The 20,824-nt window shown below is 40.8% G+C and overlaps 1 protein-coding gene across 1 annotated transcript in view; it reads right to left on the bottom strand.

The window, feature by feature from the left end:
• The window catches only part of DENND11 (DENN domain containing 11), a 45,429-nt gene extending 35,360 nt beyond the window's left edge, over positions 1–10,069 (bottom strand). Inside the window, exon 1 of the mRNA XM_044677806.1 lies at positions 9,745–10,069. Within this exon, the coding sequence (XP_044533741.1) occupies positions 9,745–10,069 (325 nt within the window). The remainder of the gene's footprint in view (positions 1–9,744) is intronic.
• Between the last annotated feature and the right edge of the window lie 10,755 nt (positions 10,070–20,824).

The raw sequence follows: 20,824 nt of genomic DNA, 5'->3' as shown, positions 1-20,824 counted from the left end.
ATCATTCTCCTTGGCAGATAAACCATAGGCAAACTAACAGTTGAGCATCACTACCTCCCTCCATCCTGCCATCCATGATCATGCTTTCAACTACATTGAACAATGGTCCTATCTCTTCCTTGCTCCTCTTCTTTCCTCCCAGGATAATGTTTTTAATCTTTTTTTTTTGTTTGTTTGTTTGGTTTTTTTGGTCTTTAATGTTATCTACCTTTTCTTATTGCTTAGTCATTTAAGCCTTGGTCAACTCTTCATAATCCCATTTGGGTTTTTCTAGGCAGAGATCCTAGAGTGTTTTGCTGTTTCCTTCTCCAATATTTTATCTACTAGCCTCAGTCTATTCTAAGCTTTAGTGGTCCAGGCACTATTATCACCCAGCCATGCCACTTTTGCATTCATCTTTGGTCCAAAACTAAGTTGATCAACAATTTTCCTGGCGTCCGTATTATTCTTTTAAACAACTGCCTCTTGCCTGTATCTTGGAAGTTAGATATCCTTCTTTTTTATTCCAGAGAGCTTCCCACCACTCCTAATGTTTCCTGTAGAATTTTGCAGTGGTTCCCAAACTTTTTTGGCCTACCGCCCCCTTTCCAGAAAAAAATATTACTTAGCGCCCCCTGAAAATTAATTTTTTTAATTTAATAGCAATTAATAGGAAAGATAAATGCACCTGTGGCCGTCACTGCCCTCCTGGATCGCTACAGCACCCACCAGGGGGGCGGTAGCGCCCACTTTGGGAATCACTGATGTATGGGATTTTTTTCTACCTTTTCTTTCTCTGAACCCTTGGTAGTCCCAACCCTTAAAATTTGAGGGTTATATCATGGCTTTCCTTTTCTCTATTATTGATGCTGGAATTAAGGGCTACTTCTCTAGTCAAAGTTCTCATCATTTGCATCCCGGGAACCAGCTCCTCTTGTTAAGAAGAATCAATTCCAGAATAGAAATTATCTTTGTTGATTGTGCTACCTTTTAAAAGCTGAAACAAACATCAAGGCAAGTCAACTTTATTAGCTGTTCTGGTTCTGGAAAAAATTTGAGATCTTGAGGATGTCTAGATAATTGCCCAATTAATCTAACCTCCTTTATTTTGCATATGATGAAGCTGAGAAATTAACTGATTTACCCAGATGTTACACAAGTTGTAAGTGCTCAAACCAAGATTTGAACCCAGACCGCCTGACTCCAAATTGAGTGCTTTTTCCATTTGTATCACATTATTTCCTTTTTCTGGATTATTTATTATTTCAGATTGAGCTTCATTATTGATCTTCACCCAAATGCCCCCCCCACTGTGCTTCCTCTCTGGTTGCCAACAATGAATAACAAATTTATCAATAAAACATAGTATAATATAATTTATACTACTATCAAATAACTATATTTACAGTACAAATCTGCTCCCCACCCATTTACTTATCCTATTAGTTTTTAATAAGATGTACCCTTCTAAAGCCATATTACAGTCAATGATCCTGACCTACCAAGTTTCTATAATACTTATGAAGTCAAATTTGCTTATGTTAGGATCTCTAGTACACCTTGCCTATTAAACCCATGCTATTTGCCTTTGTATTGGACATCTCAGGCCAGGATGTTGCTGCTAACTACTTTCTTGGATTTTATCTCTTATGAATTTCTGAGTTTCTGTTTTGCTATTTCCTTTCTACAAAGTAACTATACTTTGTTTCACGGCTCTCTTGGTAGATATACACAACTCTCTATTTGCCTTTTCCTTTTCAGTTTAAAGCCCCTTTGGTTCGGTTGGTAAGACTCTAGCTAGGCTGATCAGACTCTCTAGGCTGATAAATACTTACCTGCATTCCATCCCTAAAACTAGGAACCTATCACTCCCAATATTTCCATTAGTCTTCTTTGTTCCTACTGAGTAGTGAAGCATCTACTATAGAAAGTCTTTAAATATCCTCTCATTCAATATAATGTACATTCAAAACATCCTTTTCGGAAAGCTGGACACAATCATAAGCAACAGGACCTGCTGGACTCATGATGTAAAAAGAAAAACAAGCAGTACATAGACAACACGCGGATACAGTCCCCTCCTCTTTTCTGTAGGGTATATGGAAATGATCGTGGCATTTGACTGGTTTAAATGCAGAATTTTTAAAAAGAGAAAAAAAACACACTAATAAATTCCTTCTTGATCCTTGAGTTTTTAATTGTGTCTCAACCTTTCATAGCTGAGAATCTGACTTTATATTTTACTGAGAAGGAAGACATTCAATTTTCCTCTTTCTCACTTGAGAAATTTGTCTTTTCTCACCTTTTCCTCGTTCTTTCTCGTCTCAGAAAATGAAGTTTACTCTTTGCCAGAGTTAACCCACTAAGAATCTGTGTAATAGGAAAAATGATGAAGTAGGAGACAGGAGGCTTGGGTTCAAATTCTAGCTCTGACATTAACTGCCTGAGGAAGCAACTCTGTTCTCTAAGGAATGATGTTGGAGACAGACAGGTGCTGTCAAGTGAGAGATAATCACATAAGGGTCAGAAGAAGAAGAGACGAGTCATGGTGATGGGTGACTCCCTGCCACTGGGTATGAGGTTGTTATTTGTACATGAGGTTAAAAGTAAAGGGCTCTCTTCTCAGGGCATGTATCCAAGGCACAACAGAGAACCTACCAAAACTTGTCAAACTAGATCAATTCTGGTGATTCACATGGGCACAAATTACAAAACCAGAAAGAACCTAGAACGCATTGCCAAATATTATGAAGCCTTTGGCAAGAAACGGAGTACTGTAGAGACCTGAGTGGTGTTTTTCATCACTAAGCTCATCAAGGACAAGGGAGTCAAAAGAGAAAGCTGAGATCTGGAAAGTGAGTTGTTGGTTAAGAAGATGGTGTCTGAGAATGGGAATTGGATTTCTGGAATACAGTTCTATATATAGGACTAACAGAATTTTTCCTGGGCAAGGATAGAATGCCATTAGAGACTGGTAGGAATATATTTGCTTTGTCTAGCAAATACAATAAAATAAAATGGAAGCTGCGAAAGATAAGGGGATGCTATATCAAGCTAAACACTATAGCTACATAATATAGGAAAAATAGCAATAGTCATACCAGAAATTCATAGGAGATCTTATTCACAAAAAGAGACAATATTACGAACCCAGGCTGGTCTACACACAAATGCACAAATATGGGTAACATTTTGTAGAGCAAGATGCACTAGAAGTTCTAATATTTATAAGGGGAAAAAAGGAAAGTCTGACTTTATAGCTCTGAGACTTGGTGAATGGAACGTTTCTAGAAGTGTATATCATGGTGCTACGATGCTGAAGTGGATAGATAGAACGCTGGGCCTGAAGTCAGGAAGACTCATCTCCTGAATTCAAATCTGGCTGCAGATACTTCCTACCTATGTGACCCTGGGCAAGTCACTTAACTCTGTTTGCTTTAGTTTCTTCATCTGTCAGATGAGCTGGAAAAGGAAATGGCAAACCACTCTAGTATCTTTGCCAAGAAAACTCCAAATGGTGTCACAAAGAGTTGGACATGACTAGGGGCAGCTGGGTAGCCCAGTGGATTGAGAGCCAGGCCCAGAGATGGGAGGTCCTAGGTTCAAATCTGGCCTCAGACACTTCCCAGTTGTGTGACCCTGGGCAAGTCACTTGACTCCCATTGCCTACCCATACCACTCTTTTGCCTTGCAGCCAATACACAGTATTGACTCCAAAAGGGAAGGGAAGGGTTTAAAAAAGAAAAGAGTTGGACATGACTGAACAACCACAGCATACCTTACTCAAAGTAAACTGAATAGGAAAGTAAGTGGCGGTAGTAGAGTAGCATGCCACTCATGTGAGAAGTATGGCAGAGTGTATTCATGTATTTGGGAGAAGATAAATGGAGACAGAAACAAAAGTGATATTGCCATCACAGTACAGTATGGACCACATGGACAGGCAGAGGGAACTAAATGAAGTCTGAAAAAGAGATCATAAGCCTAGCACAGAAACATGATTTACATTAAAAGGGAACTTTGATTATCCAGACACCTGCCGATACTCTCTACTAAAGGAAAAGGAACCAATAAATTCCTGACTTATCTTAATGTTCATTTGATTCTTGAAAAGGTTGAGGAGCAAGCAAGGGGGAAAAGTCAATTCTGGATCTGATTTTTACCAACTAGGAGGAATCAGTTATTAGGGTAGAATGAATGAGAACGTTGGAAGGAAGTGATCACTTCATCTTAGGATTTGTTAAACAGGAGGACAAGAAAACTAGGAATTGCCGGACATCCAGAACTATGTACAATGGGTGGAAGTCATGAAAAGGTCAATGTAATCAAAGACTTCCTTTCCTTGTAAAGAAAAAGGGCCTCACAATTAGAGTGGTGTCCTAAAGTGGATAAGTGGAAATTTGGGAAGAAGAAAATGAACCAGAGTGGAAATACAGAGTGGAAGGAATGAAGAGAACCAGGAAGGGCAGGGCAAGGGAAGCTCTGGGTAGTGGGACCTTTCTTCACTGAAGGTCTTAAGCCATACCTAGATGACTATATGTCAGAAATGTTGCAGAAAACATTGTTGCTTGATTAGGTAGTGGTTGGGCTAGATGGCCTGAGGTCCCTTCCAACTCTTGATATTCTGGAATTGAGCAACCCTGATCAAGTGACTTTATCTCTCTGCCCTTTCCTTTCCTACAGGGTGTGAAGAAAGTTTTTTGGGAAGTCTGAAAGCCCTATGTAAATATGAGTTACCAATTGACTCTCGTCTTTCTCCCTTATATTGCTCATCCTTTATGTTCTTGCTAAAGTAATTTTCCAAATACAAGATTGCCCCCTTCTATGATTTTCAATTACTTGCTGAGTAAAATGCAAACTTTTGAGGCTATCACGACAGGTTTGCTACACTTGGCATTTCGCAGCACTTCCCTTTTTATACCCCAAACTTCTCTGATCTCACCTTGCCTGGCTCCTGTTGCAGTCACTTTGCACACATCAATCTCCTGGTCTGGGATAATGTCTCTATTTCCTAACATCTTTCCCCTCCTTTTTTAGGCAAAGCAGCTACCTCCACGAACCCTTTGCTAATCATCTCAGCTAGCCATGATCTCTATTTTACATCTGCCTTGCATTTACCCATTTTCTAATTCGCATTAAAATTATCTGTATACGTATTTTATTAGCCTCCTAGAATATCATTTCCCTGAGCACCCAGACCATGTGATTTTCTATCCCACTGCACTGATGTTTTTTTCAAACGAAAAAGATGTCTCAGACATCAAAGAGAAGCAGTAATGCCTCAGAGAAGATCTTCAAGCTCTCTCAGCCGCCTATGCTCCATTTTTATTTTTGTGCCAATGTTATCACCTGAGGCAAATTCTACAAACAGGTGTGAACATGGACTTAGATAACTTAAGTCAAAATGTTGAAATGTAAACCTGTGTCCAAGGAGCACCATTAAAACCCCCTGTTGGAAGATGAAGCACCTAAGTGGTGCAAAAAACAAAACCACAATCATCTCCTAGAGGCATTCATTCTATTTGGTCTTACATGTTTTTATATCTGCCCCAAGGTATTTAGACACCCCACTCTGTGGTCCATAATAACAATAGGTTGGAGTGAGGAGTAGAAGACACACTACAAATGGAAATAACAGAGATAAATGTCCTTATCTAAGACTGTCTCTCCTCTCACACTACCTTCCTTCCTCCCATATGAGCCCATGACAAAGGACAAAGAGCAGCTTTGGTAGAAAAGGAAACCTGGGTTAAACTGAAGGGTCTGTGTACTTGCTGTTCCTGTTGCTAATATCCACTGTCATTATTGGGAGCAATCTCCAAGAAGCTTTTCTAGAAATATAAATATACTTTCACTCCCCCCCCCCCCCCCACACACACAACAACCCTCTCAAACTTAACTTGTCTTAACTGTGATACAGTTGAGGTCAGAGGGGCACCACCTTCTTTTGGTCCTGATCTTTTCTGCTCACCACAGGCTACTGGTTCAGGCAGCTTTCCCTTCTTCCACAAACCAGACACTGCAAGCATACTAATGTTTGTAAAATGCACTTAGCACCAAATGAAATGTTCCAGTTACTGAATACATTCACTCTCTGCATATTACCTTTAATAAATTCAAATGGGCTGAACAGTAATCCTACAAAGCAAAACAAAACAAAACTCCTAAAGGGGGATTTTTGACTCTAACTATTCTCTGCCACCCTTTTGTCTCTCCTCCCATTTCCTAGACTCTAACCAGACACAGCTGAGTCTAATACTCGAGTCTATTTTGTGGATCGGTAAATATTACCCTTTTACAAGTATCCATTTTTAACCTAGAATTGATGAGTACAACTATTTCTGAAGACTTCTCTGGCTAGTTTTATCCTAGACCTATGGTTCTTCCCACCAGTGGGAATCATCAACTCTCTAAGAACTTTAATGCTGATTCCTCAATTAGATGGGGCTGGTGGATAAAAATTCCATTTTTTCCAGTCTTTCTCCAAAGGACAATGGAGATTCTCATCTTATCCTTGCATATAATTGACATTCATCTTCTTCTTCCAGGATAATCAGCTTATGTGCATTATTTCATTTAATTCTCACAATAGCCCACTAAAAGTCTAAGTATTTATATCTCTATCGAAGAGTAACTGAGGCTTACAAGAGGCAAAGTAATCTTCCCAAAGGTGACAACTAGAAAGCAGGTTGGTCAGAATTTAAACCTCCATCCCTTTTTTTTTCCTTCAAATCCTTTTTCTTGCTTGTATACCACAACCCAGCATTTAAGTTGAGTGACTAAAACACTAGTCTGAGATCTTTGGAATAAGGGCGTGCATTTTTTGTTTCATCCCATAAATACTCTCCCATCAACCAAGAACTGTACCACACACTGGTGGGCATGAAGGCAACAGTGAAACAGCTCTTTTCTCAAGTGCTTACATTGTGGCTAACATGTATTACATGTATTACATGAATGTGTGGGTATGTGTTTGAGGTATAGAGACTGGAGCTGTGATTTCACCAGCATAGATTGCTCTCAAGTGAAAAAACTACCCTTATCAAGTCAGGTTTGCACCTTCTCTGCAACTTATCATTTTAATGGCTGGGGCTTTAAGAAATTATATTTTGCCCAGCAAAAGCATGTGGCAGAGACAAAACATAAACCCAGATCTCGGTTTAACTCTATTCACCCACAATGCTTCTAAATACAAGGTAATTTGGTAGGACAGGAGAGCCATCAGTAAAGACTTCAAGTATAAATGGGTGTTTGAACTGACCCTTGAGGGAACTGAAGGATTGTAAGAGGCAGAGCTGAGGAGGAAGGACATTCCAGGCCTGGGAACACTGATGGAAAAGCATAGTGTGTTAGGTATGAAAAACAGTAAGTCTAGTTTGGTCCAGTGGATCATAGTTTTCATAAAGGTAGCATAATCAATAAAAGGATTTCTATTTTGGAAGGGTTTTAAATGTCAAAATTGTTTATACTTGATCTTTGAAGTAATAAGGAGACACTTATTGAGTGGAGGGCTGCATTTGATTGAAGTATAGAGGATGTGTACAGGATGTGCACATCCTGTGTAGAGGGTTGATAGGAGAGAGAAAACTTGAAGTGAGAGGTGGTGAACCAAGGTAGGGGCTGTGTGAATGGAAGAAAAGGAGATGGATGCAACAGAATTTGTTGATAGAAGAAATAAATGATAAGACTTCTCACCTGAATAGATATTTAGTTACTGTGACAGAAAAAAGGGTGACAGTTCAAACTGGGTAACTACAGGTGTCCCACAGGGTTGAACTAGGGATGCTTCCTTCTTTTTATAAGTGATCTCATCAGCTCCCACGGATTTAATTACCATCTCTATACAAATGATTCTCAAGTCTCCCTATCCTGCCCTAAACTCTCTTCTGATCTCTGATCTCCTGTCATTGAACTGGCTGTCCATTCCACATATGAAACTCAACATGTCCAAAAGGGAACCCATTACCTCTCCCCATAAACCTTTCCCTCCCTCCTCTCAGGCTCAAAACCTACCTATCATCTCCTATTCCTCACTATCAATCACAAACTCCCCCCACCCCTTCCTATAGCCTAACTAGTGGTTAAGGCTCTCTGCTTCACCTTTGTTTTATCTCTCAAATCAGCTCCATTCTCTGCTCTGACACTGCTAGCCTAGACCCTCATCACCTCCCTCTGATCTATTCTAACAAGTCCTTCTAAAATACATCCTCCAAATGCATCACCAAAGTGATTTTCTTAAGGATCAGATCCAATCACTCCACCCCCAACTCAAAGTGCAGTGGCTCACTACCATCTTCAGTCATATAACATTCTCTGGCTTTTGGAGCCCTTGGGAACCTAGTCCCTTCCTACCTTATTCCCCCAACAAGTACTCTTCCATCCAGGGACACTGGCCTCATTTCAGTGTTAGGAAGAAGACATTTCATCTCTCTGCTCAGTACATTTTTCTCCCTCCCTCTCCCTTCCTGTCTGGAACACCACGAAGTCACAAACTGAAATCTATCGCCCCTACCTTCCTTTAAATTTCAAATCATATCCCATCTTCTACAGGAAGCCTTTCACAAATCTCTCTAAATTCTAGTTCCTTTCCTCTTTCAATTATTATTTTTTTAATTTTTATTTTGAATATTTTCCCCTCTTTCAATTATTTTCAATTATGTTCTTGTATATAGTTTGTCATGGTCTCTCCCCCGTTAAGATTGGGAGCTCCCTGAGGGCAGGGACTGTCTTTTACCTCCTCCTTTTGTATCCTTCCCTTGCACATAGCAGGCGCTTAATAAATGCTTATTGCTCTAACTGGAAGGATGGTGCTGCTTTGACCAACAGTAGTGAAATTTAGATGACAGATGAGAAGGGTAGGGGAAGGATAATGAGTTATCTTGGTTCATATTATTTCTGAAATACCCTGGAGAAATCCATCCGCTCATTCAACCACTACTCCGCTACTCCACTACGTACGGAAACACAGTTATTTGAAAACTTCGTCTTCCCTCCTCTCCCTACCCCCAGTAGTCTGTTAGGAGCTTGATTTAAAGAGGCATCTAGCATAATCTCCTTACCTGGCTTCTAACTTCATGAGATCCTGAGATCAAAGGAAGAACCGAACTAATCCACTGGACAATTCAGGGGCTGGGGTCCCAAGATACCTAAAGGCACGTTTCAAGAGAAGATAGCTAAAGGAATTTTCTTCTCAAAGAGGAAAAAATAATCCTCTCGCTAGGTATGGAAAACCCGCCGAGATTTCTCATCTCCGGGGTAAAGGAGGCCGAGCGAGCACCGCTAGGTGGGGATGGGATTCCGCGGGCACGGCTAGAATTAGGACCTGCTAGAAAGCCAGGGAATGCAAATGTGTAAAGTCAAGGGAAAGGTGAAGGGGGTTAAGCCTTCCTAAGGGGTACAGAAACCCCTTGCTGGGGGAAGTCACCTAAGAGCTGCTAGACAGTTAGGTAGCAGCTCTTCGCCGCTCCCTCCCCGCCAGCCAGCTGGAGGTGGGCGTGCTCCCGGCTCAGGTAACAGAGAGAGCCCGCAGCCAGACCGGACCCAGGGACTAGGGAGGCAGAGTCCGCAGCCAGCGGGGCCAGAAATTCCCCGGACAGCGGCGGAGGCTATAACTCCCTGCCCCCCCCCCCCTTTGGGGCCGGATGGGGCTAGGGTGCAGGTGTGCTGGGGCGATGCGCGCGCAGCGAAGCCTCCCCCCCAGCCCCTAATTCAGCTGGCTACGGCTGCCAGGCCGACAGCCCAGGTAGGCGCCGGCGGGACTCTTACCCGTGCGGGGATCGAAGGTGACCACGAACACGGCCACTACCTGGTCCTCCTCCTCCTCCAGAGGCAGGCGCCCGGGCTGCCGCCGCAGCAGTTCCCCGGGTCCGAACTCCGCCTCCTCCTCCTCTTCTTCCTCTTCCACCTCCTCCTTCTTCTCGGGCTCTGCAACCCGCCGGACCCCGGATGCGGGCCCGCTCCCCAGACCCCCGCCACCACCCCCCGCACCCCATCCTCGGCCGCTGGCCTGGAATTCGGGGGCCTGCGGCAGGGACACGGCGGGGCCCTCGGCCCAGCACAGCAGCGGAGCCTCGTCTCCCTGCTCCACCATGGCGAAGCGAGGAGGAGCCGCAGGCGGGGAGGGGGCGGAGGCAGGGGCGGGCTAGCTGGGATGCCCGGCCCGGCCCGGCGGGAGGGACCCTCTCGGGGCCTCAGGCTCTAGCCCTCGGCTTTCCTCCTCCTTTTTCTCCTCCTCCTCTCCAGCTATCGGCCTGATCTCACCTGAGCCGAAGCTCCCCACCCAGCTGGCCTCCCTCTCTCCTCCGGCCAGGTGCCGCTTTCCCAGCGAGCCCCGTAGACACTCGCCTTTTCCCGTTTGTTTCTCTGATTGGGGCTGCTGGTCCATGTGCACCTAAATACACACACGTGTAGATACTGGATCATTGAAATGTTGATGGGCGTATGGGGGATACACATTGTGCGCGCATCACAGACGTCCGCGGTATGTTCACGGTGATGCATTGAGAGTATATATGCGAGACACAGTTTTTGACATTATGTATATTATAGATAGTTGTATTTAATACATATGTTGTATAATTAGACATGCATTTAAAAATAATAAATACATTACATAATGCCACATGCATATATTATACACTTCTACATATATCCCTACCCTGTGTGCATATGACATATGCCCTTATTATGGTGTATGTACATATATATCCATAATAAGTATTTATGTACATGTATAATTATGGCATCCTTTGTTCAGAAAGTGTAGAAAATTCTGAGTTAAGTCCCACTACCAAAGCAGTGTTACTCTTACTGTTCTGTTACTTAGAATCCAAAAACACCAAAAAGATATGTGACACAGAGGCTGGTTTTCCTAACTTGGAGGCAGGCCCTCCCTCCATTACACCAAGTGACCTTTCTACAGTGTTCCTTTATGTAGCCCAGTATATATCTGCATGTGCCAAGGCAAAGCTTTGGAAGATGGGGAATAAAGGGGGCAGAATGTTGGGCTGAAGCACTACTCTGACTGCCTCTCTATTATTAAGTCTGGGAGACCCAACTTATGGAAAAATGGTTGTAGGCACATGTACAGGTAGGTATATGCAGTCTCCAGGAAGGAACAGCAATGTCCTGGAATCTAGCCTAACCTTCTCTTTTACAGATTAGGACACTGAGGCCTGCAAAGGTTTGGTGCTGTGTCCAAAGTCAACAGGTAATGAGTTCTATTTGTGCCCTCCCTTTTTCAATTTCTTTTCCTTTCTAAACAAAAATTGGGGGAGGAGGAGGGCAACAGAGAAAAACACCAAAAAAAAAAAAAAAAAAAAAAAGCATATCAATCATAGCCCTTTGTACCCTTTAGGGAAAAAAATGCTCTATAAGAACATGGTTTTATTGCTCTGGAAGAGACCTTGGGAGTTAGTTCATCCCCCTAACTTTAAGCAAGACTGTACACTCAAAGCATGATGGAACTGAGAAATGTGTTGAACCTACAGCTGAAGAGAAGTCCTTGCAAGCCAGAGATTCCTCACACAAGAGTTATCCATTGCCTCCCTCTCTATGTCCAGTCAAGGTATCCTTCTTACAGTTTATCTGTAAGATAACTAACTGTGTACCTTTGCACTAGAATACAGCCAATGTCTAAAATACACTTTGATTCCCTTTTTTAAATCCCTACTTTCCTTCTATACTCAGATAATGTATCACCTTCTAAATGGAGTCTTTCCTAATCCCTCCCACTGCTAATGATGCCATTTCTTCCTTTTACCTTGTCTATTTTGTATATATTTCCATTTTGAAGCCTGTCCTGACATCACCAACTGCTAGAGCCTGCCCTCCCTCCCTAGCTGTCTTGTATTTATTTGCATTTATTCTGTATATATTTGGGGCAGCTAGATGGCCAGAGGATAGAGTACCAGATCTGGAGTCAGAAAGACCAGAGTTCAAATCCAGTCCCAAACACTTATTAGGTATGTGACCTTGGGAAACTCACTTCATCCTGTTGACCTCAGTCTCCTCCTCTGAACTGGAAAAGGGGCTATTTAGAAGGCTCAGTGAACTGAGAGCCAGGCCTAAATATGGGAAGCCATGGGTTCAAACCTGGCTTTAGATACTTCCTAGCTGTGTGACCCTAGGTAAGTCATTTAACACCCCACCCCCCACCATTGCCTAGCCCTTACTGCTCTTTTGCCTTAGAACAAATACATAGTATTGATTCTAAGATAGGAGGTAAAGGTTTAAAAAAAAAAAAAAAAAAAAAGATGAACTGGAGAAGGAAATGGCAAACCACTCCAGTATCTTTGCCAAGAAAACCTCAAATGAGGTCAGGAAGAGTCACATGACTAAAAAACAAAACTATTTGAATTTATGGAGGTATGTGTTGTTTATTCCTTGAGAGTAAGGATTTTTTTCATTCTTTTTAACCACAACATTTACTATATTAAGATTTTTCTACTAATTCATACAGGTTCTCTTCCTGATAGAATCTCAGCTCCTTGAGGTCAGGGAGTATTTAACTTTTGTCTCTCAATCTCCAGCCAGAGTTCCCAGGTCACTCATTCTCTAATTAGCACCTCTATTCCTCTTTCACTAGTTCTGTAGTTATCGTAGTTAGCTTTCAGATGTACCACAGTGCTTAAGGGATTTGTTAGCCATTTTAAAATGAGTAACTGCTGACTAGGACTCACTTCTTCCATTCATTCTCTTTCTCCCCAGATATTCTCTCTCCTGCTTATTTTATGAGAAACATACCTCTAGATTTCAGAGCAGCCCAGAGCAAGGCTTAAGATGATCATAGAGTTCTCAGAGTCACTGAAAGAGCTCACATATTCCCAGGTTTACCTCACAGCTATGACTCCACCCTCCCAACAAAAATACACGATCTCCCTCAAACATACTGTGCAATCCAGTGGACTTTTCTCAGCTATGTTCTCTTTGAATGGCAGCAGCATTTGCCACTGCTGTTGTGCCCTTTGTCTTAAAACTCTTCTATCAGATTCCACGTCATACTGTTTGGGTTCTTTCTGGTTACTCCTCCTCTGTATCCTTCATTGGTTCCACATTATTCTCCTACACCCTAACTGGAAATTGCCCCAGGCTCAGTGCTCTGACTAGTATTTTCTAATCTACATTTCCATCTTATTTACTCTGGTGATTTTAGGTATCACCTTTATGAAGTTGTCCTTCAGTAATTTAAGCCCTGTATTCATTACACCTTTTGGAGTTTTCCTGGCAAAGATACTGGAGTGGTTGGCCATTTCCTTTTACAGATGAAGAAACTAAGGCAAACAGGGTTAAGTGATTTACCCAGGACATACAGCTATACAGTCCCAGGCCAGATTTAAATTCAGGAATGTGAGACTTCCTGGAGCTCCATCCACTGTGCCACCTATCTGCCCCACCTCTATGAAGAAGACTCCCAAATTGATGAGGATTGTGATATAGTGGCAGAAACGGTGGAAGAGTAATTAGAAGACTGGACTTGACCACTAGTCACTTATTTATTTGCGATTTGAAAAATTTTATTCAATTAACTAATTTAGAATATTTTTCCATGGATATATGATTCATGCTCTTTCCCTCCCCTCCTCCCACTCACCCCCCTTGTAGCCAATGAGCAATTCCACTGGGATGTGTCATTGATCAAGATGTATTTCCATATTATTAATATTTGCACTAGGGTGATTGCTTAGAGTCTACATTCCCCATCATATCCCCATCTACCCATGTGATCGATCATATGTTTTTTTTCTGTTTCTACTTCCACAGTTCTTTCTCTGGATATGGATAGCGTTCTTTCTCATAAATCCCTCAGAATCATCCTGGGTCATTGCATTGCTGCTAGTGCAGAAGTCCATTACATTCGATTTTACCACAGTGTATCAGTCTCTGTGTACAATGTTCTTCTGGCTCTGCTCCTTTCACTCTGCATCAATTCCTGGAGGTCATTCCAGTTCACATGGAATTCCTCCAGTTCATTATTTCTTTTAGCATAATAGTATTCCATCACCAACATATACCACAATTTGTTCAGCCATTCCCCAATTGAAGGGCATCCCCTCATTTTCCAATTTTTTTGTCATCACAAAGAGCACAGCTATAAATGTTTTTGTACAATTGGCCACTTTTTAGATGGGAGACCTTGGACAAGTCACATAAGTTGCTGAGGCTCAGTTTCCTTATCTGTAGAGATAATGTTTTTGCACAGGATGGAGTAAGATAAGTATATGCCAAATATATACCCTTTTTATAGACTGGATATATGATTTTATTGGTATAGAAAACTCAGGATAAGAAAACTTCCTCTATTGATGTAGGTAGGTAACTTTTCTGCCATTTACAATCTTGGATTTAAGATCCCTGATCAATGCAATGACCAAACATGATTCCTGAGAACTTATGATGATCACTCCATAGATGTGAATATTTGCATTAGCTACACCATCCACACGATTGATCTATCTATTCACCACCTAACAGAGGAAATGGATTCAAAATACAGAATAAGACGCACATTTTTTAGACGTGGGCAATGTGGAAATTTGTTTTGATTGCTTATATATCTTTGTTATGAGGGTTTTCTTTTTCTTTTAAAATGATGGGATAGTGGGAGACAAAAATATTGTTAATCAAAAAACAAAATAAAATGAAAAAATATATAGTATTAGAGGGTCACCCAGGTCACTGAGAGGTTAGATGACTTACCTCAAATTATACATACAGTGTGTGGCAGAGGGGGCACTTGAACTTAGGTTTTCCTAAACTCTTAATCAAGCTCTATTCACTATACCTTCCTTCCTTTTTGTAAAATGCATTCTAATCATATATTTATATTTAAATATCAGCTGCCTCTAAGTCAGGCATCTCTCCCAAACTCTAGCCCATATCTTCAACAGCCTGCTAGGGCAATTCTCTTTGGATACCCCATCACCTGAGTCCATTAATTGACATTCATAATGCATAGTAGCACCATTTTGGTTTCTTGCCCAAAGGTGGATATTGAAAAAAGGGAATTCTTAAAGTTTCTGAAGTAGTATTTTAATATTAATCAGGGTTATATATCAGTCTCTTACAGATGGTAGAAACAAAGAAGAGATACACATTCTACAGAGATATATAATTGTGTGCTACAGTGTACCTTATTTTATTTTATTTCTTCCAGCCTACTACAGAGGATTTCTGTTAGATAAGATTGTTGGATTTAAAAATCAGTCTGGCAGTCTACCGAACTATTTCTGGCCTGGGCAAGCTACCCCCAGCCCCCAAGGTTTCCCAGCACAGTCTTCCTTATCTACCCCTATCATAAACCTAAAACTGAAGCTATCTTATCTGATGGATATTAACCTTCTTGAATGTTTGTCTATGTTAGCCTGCTTTACAATATTTGCCTACTTAATGTATATTTGCCAAATGCTTCCAGACCCCTGACCCTGAAACCCCCCCCCTCCCCAGATGCTTCCTGACCACCTGTCCCTGACACTACCTTGATAATTATGTATGTACCAACCCCCTTCCCCAAACATTTCTATATAAACTCTTGGCTGAGAATTCCAAGGGGTCGTTCAGGCATGCCTCTCTGCCTAGCGACCCTAGCTATTATTGCTAGTAAAGAATGAGCCTCTTCTTGCATATTGCATTGTCAGTGTGATTCTTCCTTCGGCCATGAACCTGGGTTAGGTGTTAAAATTTGGGTACAACAAGATTAAATTGTCTTCCATCCATTATAACTTCTTTTCTGTTTAAAATTTTTATTTAGTAAGTCTCTAAAATCCAGATTTCCCAGTGATTCTTGAATTATTACTTCCTTCTCCATTTTGCATTCTATTCTTTCAGTTTATTTCTGCACAAAGCATTTTCAAAATTATTATCACAATGACACTTCATGCATCTTTCTTTAAAAGCTTTACATTCATCAAAGCTGTCCATTGGGAAACTAACCTTATTTAGGGGTCAGGGTTAAACTCTTTATTCCAAAGGTCATGGCAGTTGACATGATGGCAATAGTCTGACAAGAGGGCTTGTAGTAGGGACAGAGTCAGTAGAGATCCCTCAGAGGCTTTAAATAGGCTAGAACCTCATGAAATTTGCATTAGCCACACCATCCACAGTGATAGTTTTCTCCTTTCATTTATTCATTCATTGGCTCATTTATTTGGTATATGGTTTTTCCTCCTATTTTTTTTTTTATTTTAAACCCTTAACTTCTGTGTATTGACTTATAGGTGGAAGAGTGGTAAGGGTAGGCAATGGGGGTCAAGTGACTTGCCCAGGGTCACACAGCTGGGAAGTGTCTGAGGCCTCCTCCTATTTTTTAATAAGTATATTTTATCTTCCCTACTAGATTATAAACTCCTTGAAATTAGAAATCATCATTTTTTGAGGTTTTGTGTCTCCACTCCCCAAAACTAGCACAATGCCTCGCACAGAGTGGGGTTCATTTAATAAATCTAGCATTTATTGAGCACCTACTATATGCAAAGCATTGACTCAAAGTAAATATCCCTTGAAGGTGATGACAATGGCTCTCCTTTCCATAAATACAGAACCTGAATGAGTCTTCCTTCACCTAAAGAACTTTCTTATCTAACCCCTTCAGCCCTTTTCTTTCTCACTTGTCAATGAAAGGGTTTGGGGGAAGATTTGTGATTTGGTTTTAAGGTAAGAATCAGGAACTCTGCGGCCCTGAGATATTATACTTCAGGAGAAATTAAGCTGAGGGACTCTCCTTATTAGATAAATAAAATACTATTTATTACCAGGTAAGGAAAAGGGAGAAAGGGCAGAGAGGGAAGACAGCATGGTTAATGAAAGAAGTTCAAAACACCCCCAGGGAAGGGGACAAGAAGTTAGATGAGAGGAGGAAGCAGAAACTGGAACCCAGCTGAGAAGAAGTAATGAGGTGAATTCAAGAAATTTATTTGAAAGCTCAAGGGAATAATTTTCCTAATGGACTACAGCGAATCCAAGTCTGAGGAATTACAGAAAACCCCACAGCTAGGGCCATGAGAAAACTAATGCCCCACTTCTACTTAGACAAATTGAATCAAACCTTTACTCAGTAATGGCCAGAGTTAATATATCTTTAGTCTATTTGTAGCATTACTTCAATAATAATAACAACAATAATAACAAAATGATATTTATATAGTACTTTAAGGTTTTCAAATATGTATGTTTTATACATATTTGCAAATCATATCTATATCTATATATACACACTCATTTTAGCTTTACACCAATTTGACAACTCAGTGAAATTATTATTTCCATTTTACAGATTAGAAAACTGAAGCTCAGAGTCTGAGTGAATTACCAAGTCAGTCAGCAAGTGTTGTTGAGATGATTCAAACCCAGCTCTTCTTATCTCCAACTCCAGCATTCTAGCCACTATACCACATTTGTATCCTTCATAAGATGGGTACTTCCACCGAGAGAATAACTAGCCTGTGTTTCCTAATCCCATGTGATTCTTGCCCACGTTTTCCCATGCACTTTGCTTATGATCAACCCAAAGTACTGAAGGCATCTCAATGTCTTTTAACATTCTGTAGCTATCAGTACAGATCTGTATGATATACTAAAGTGCTGACAAAAACAAAATATATCAATAAAAACTACCTTTCAAAGTAATCCACAATGGGAGATTTGCCTTCCTGATTTTATTAATACTGTATAAAGTGACAGTTGTCTTGTAGTAGGTGAAAAAAAAAAGAGACAGAGAGACCAATGAAATAGAATAGAAATCCCTAAAATAGATCTAAACATTCACAGACAAATAATTTGAAATAAACATTAAAATTAACGTGTGGGTTATTTATTTTTTATATTTAATAAATATTGGAAAGCTACTTACAAGCATAGAAAGAAATTTAGATCTGTCATATCATACAACCAACAAAAATTCAGAAGGATCAGTAAATTAAATATTTTGAAAAAAGGCTAGAAGTAAATGTAAAAGAAAATATCACTTGTAGAAGGGAAATAAATTCTTGAATGAAGCAAAAAAAAAAACCATTGAGGTGAAGTTAACAGTTTTAGTTATGTAATTGTTTCAATTAATTTATTTAATTATATTTAGACTATTTTTCCATGGTTACATGGTTCATGATTTTCTCCACCCTTCTTCCCTCCTCCCCCCTGGAGCTGATGAGCAGTTCCTCTGGGTTATATATGTATCATTATTCAAAACTTATTTCCATGTTATTGATATTTGCAATAGAGTAATCTTTTAGCACCAAAACCCCAGTCATATCTGCATCAAAGTATGTTATCATATGTTTTTCTAATGCATTTTTGCTTCCACAGTTCTTTCTCTGGATATGTGGATAACGTTCTTTCTCCTAAATTCCTCTGGATTGTCCTGGGTCATTGCATTGCCACTAGAAGAAAAGTCCGTTACATTTGATTGTGCCATAGTGTGTCAGTCTTTGTGTATAATGTTCTCCTGGTTCTGCTCCTTTTACTCTGCATCAATTCATGGAGATTGTTTCAGTTCACATGGAATTCCTCCAGTTCATTATTCCTTTTGTTTCAGTTCACATGGAATTCCTCCAGTTCATTATTCCTTTCAGGACAATAGTATTCCATCACCAACATATACCACAACTTGTTCAGCCATTCTCTAATAGATGGATACCCCTCGTTTTTCCAATTTTTTGCCACCACAAAGAGTGTGGCTATAAATATTTTTGTAGAAGTCTTTTTCTTTATTATCTCTTTGGGGTACAAACCTAGCAGTGGTATGGCTGGATCAAAGGGCAGGCAGTCCTTTAAAGCCCTTTGTGCATTATTCCAAATTTCCTTCCAGAATGGTTGGGCCAATTTTACAACTCTACCAGCAGTGTATTAGCGTCCCAAGTTTGTCAAATTCCCTCCAACATTTATCACTTCCCTTTGCTGCCATATTGGCCAGTCTGTTAGGTGTGAGGTGGTACCTCAGAGTTGTTTTTATTCACATTTCTCTAATCAGGAGTGTTTAGAAGTTTAGTTATGCAATTTTAAGAAAATAGCATAAAGAGGGCAGCTAGGTAGCTCAGTGGATTGAGAGCCAGGCCTAGAGACGAGAGGTCCTAGGTTCAAATCTTCCCTCAGACACTTCCCAGCTGTGTGACCCTGGGCAAGTAATTGCCCCCATTGCCTAGCCCTTACCACTCTTCTGTCTTGGAGTCAATACACAGTATTGACTCCACGATGGAAGGTAAGGGTTTAAAAAAAAAAGAAAAGAAAATAGCATAAAAACAGGATAAAATGCAAACACAAGATTATTATAATGGGCATAGTCAGGAGAAACATCTCATTTGATGGACTGAGGGCAATTCCTCTAAAGTTGGGCTTATGCTTTGGTCCCTTCTAGAAAAGACAAGTGCTATGGGATGTCGGCAACTCTTAAGTGTTCACTAGTAATGGGGGTTGCATTGAAAACAATTAATGGGGCAGCTGGATGGCTCAGTGGATTGAGAGCCAAGCCTAGGGTTGGGAGCCTCTTGGTTCAAATCTGACCTCAGACATTTCCTAGTTGTGTGACCCTGGGCAAGTCACTTAACCCCAATTGCCTAGTCCTTATTACTTTTCTGCCTTAGAACCAATACATGGTGGGATTCTAAGATACAAGGTAAAAGTTTTAAAATTCAAACAAACAAACAAAAATGATTGACAACAGAATGAGGAGTGGTCATCTGTAAGAACAAAGAGAAATGTTTTCTGGCTTTTGTCTCTCCCTTGGACTTTCAGCAAGAGGGGGAAGAGGGAGAGGGGGGGAGAGATTTCCTTCTCTTCCTCCTCAAGTAATAATGGCAAGAACAAGCACCTGGCAATGAGAATGTGTTTGCCCAGACAAGCTTTCAACTTGACCTCAAGACCCCGACTGCCTCTTTTGCCTTTCTATTTCTTTCTCCGAGCACAGCTTATCTAACCACCAGCAGTCCTTAAATACAGGGTTTCCAGCCCTGGCAGTAACCTCGTAAGCTCGAGAAGTTTCATATTTCCTAGTTGGGTTCAGGATGGCCAGCGGGAGGTGTTTTCTGCCATAATACTTCTCAGAGGAGAAGAGTACCACTGCCAGGACGTTTTTGCAACAGAAGGACAAAAAAGAAAGTCCAAGCCAAGTAGCAGCTGGCTGGGAGATCTGGTTCTTGGAGTGGCTTGGACAGTGCCGATCTGAGGTGTCCTACATATCTGTGCAGCAGTCCAGTAGAGTTGGCTTTAAAACATGTGATAAGTTATGCTTTTGTGTTTACTTTTATTTGTTAAAAGACATCTCCTAGTTCATTTGGGGCTTAAGTATTTTAAATGGGGAGGGAAATAATCTGCTGGCTCATACCAGATATTCCCATTGCCCCTTGAGTATATTTCCTAGAAAGAACACTGTTATCTGTTGTGGGGGAGCTCTTAGATGTGGATCCTACAAAAGCTTTGTTATAGAGATTTTTCTCAGTTAAAGTTGTGTCAGTGGCCAGGAGAAGCTTGACTGCCAGTCCTCTTCCTCCTCCCTGCTTCCCTAATGATGAACCTCATAGTTTCAAAGCTGAAGTCCCTTGTGGAAAGAAATTCTGGGCCAGGAATCACATTAGGAAAAATGCTTTGTGAAGTACTTGCCAGATGAAAACTTAATATCCAGAATTTGCTTATACAAACATATATGGGTAATTACCAATCTTCATTGTTTAGTCAAAGGATATGTGGTAGGTTGAGTCACAGAAACCTAGTAGTTTAGGTCTGATACTAGAATATATTATTCAACAGTTAAGAAAGAGAAGGCTTATTTAGCCTGTAGAAAAAAGTCACTCAACAAGGAACAGCTCTGGTAGACTCAGTCTCCCTCACCTCCATGTGGAAATGGGTCTGAGCAGCAGGG

Source organism: Gracilinanus agilis, chromosome 5 (genome assembly GCF_016433145.1).
Source record: "Gracilinanus agilis isolate LMUSP501 chromosome 5, AgileGrace, whole genome shotgun sequence".
Taxonomy (NCBI): domain Eukaryota; kingdom Metazoa; phylum Chordata; class Mammalia; order Didelphimorphia; family Didelphidae; genus Gracilinanus; species Gracilinanus agilis.
The sequence above is the reverse complement of the archived record's forward strand: the minus strand, read 5'-3'. Positions and strand labels throughout refer to the sequence as shown.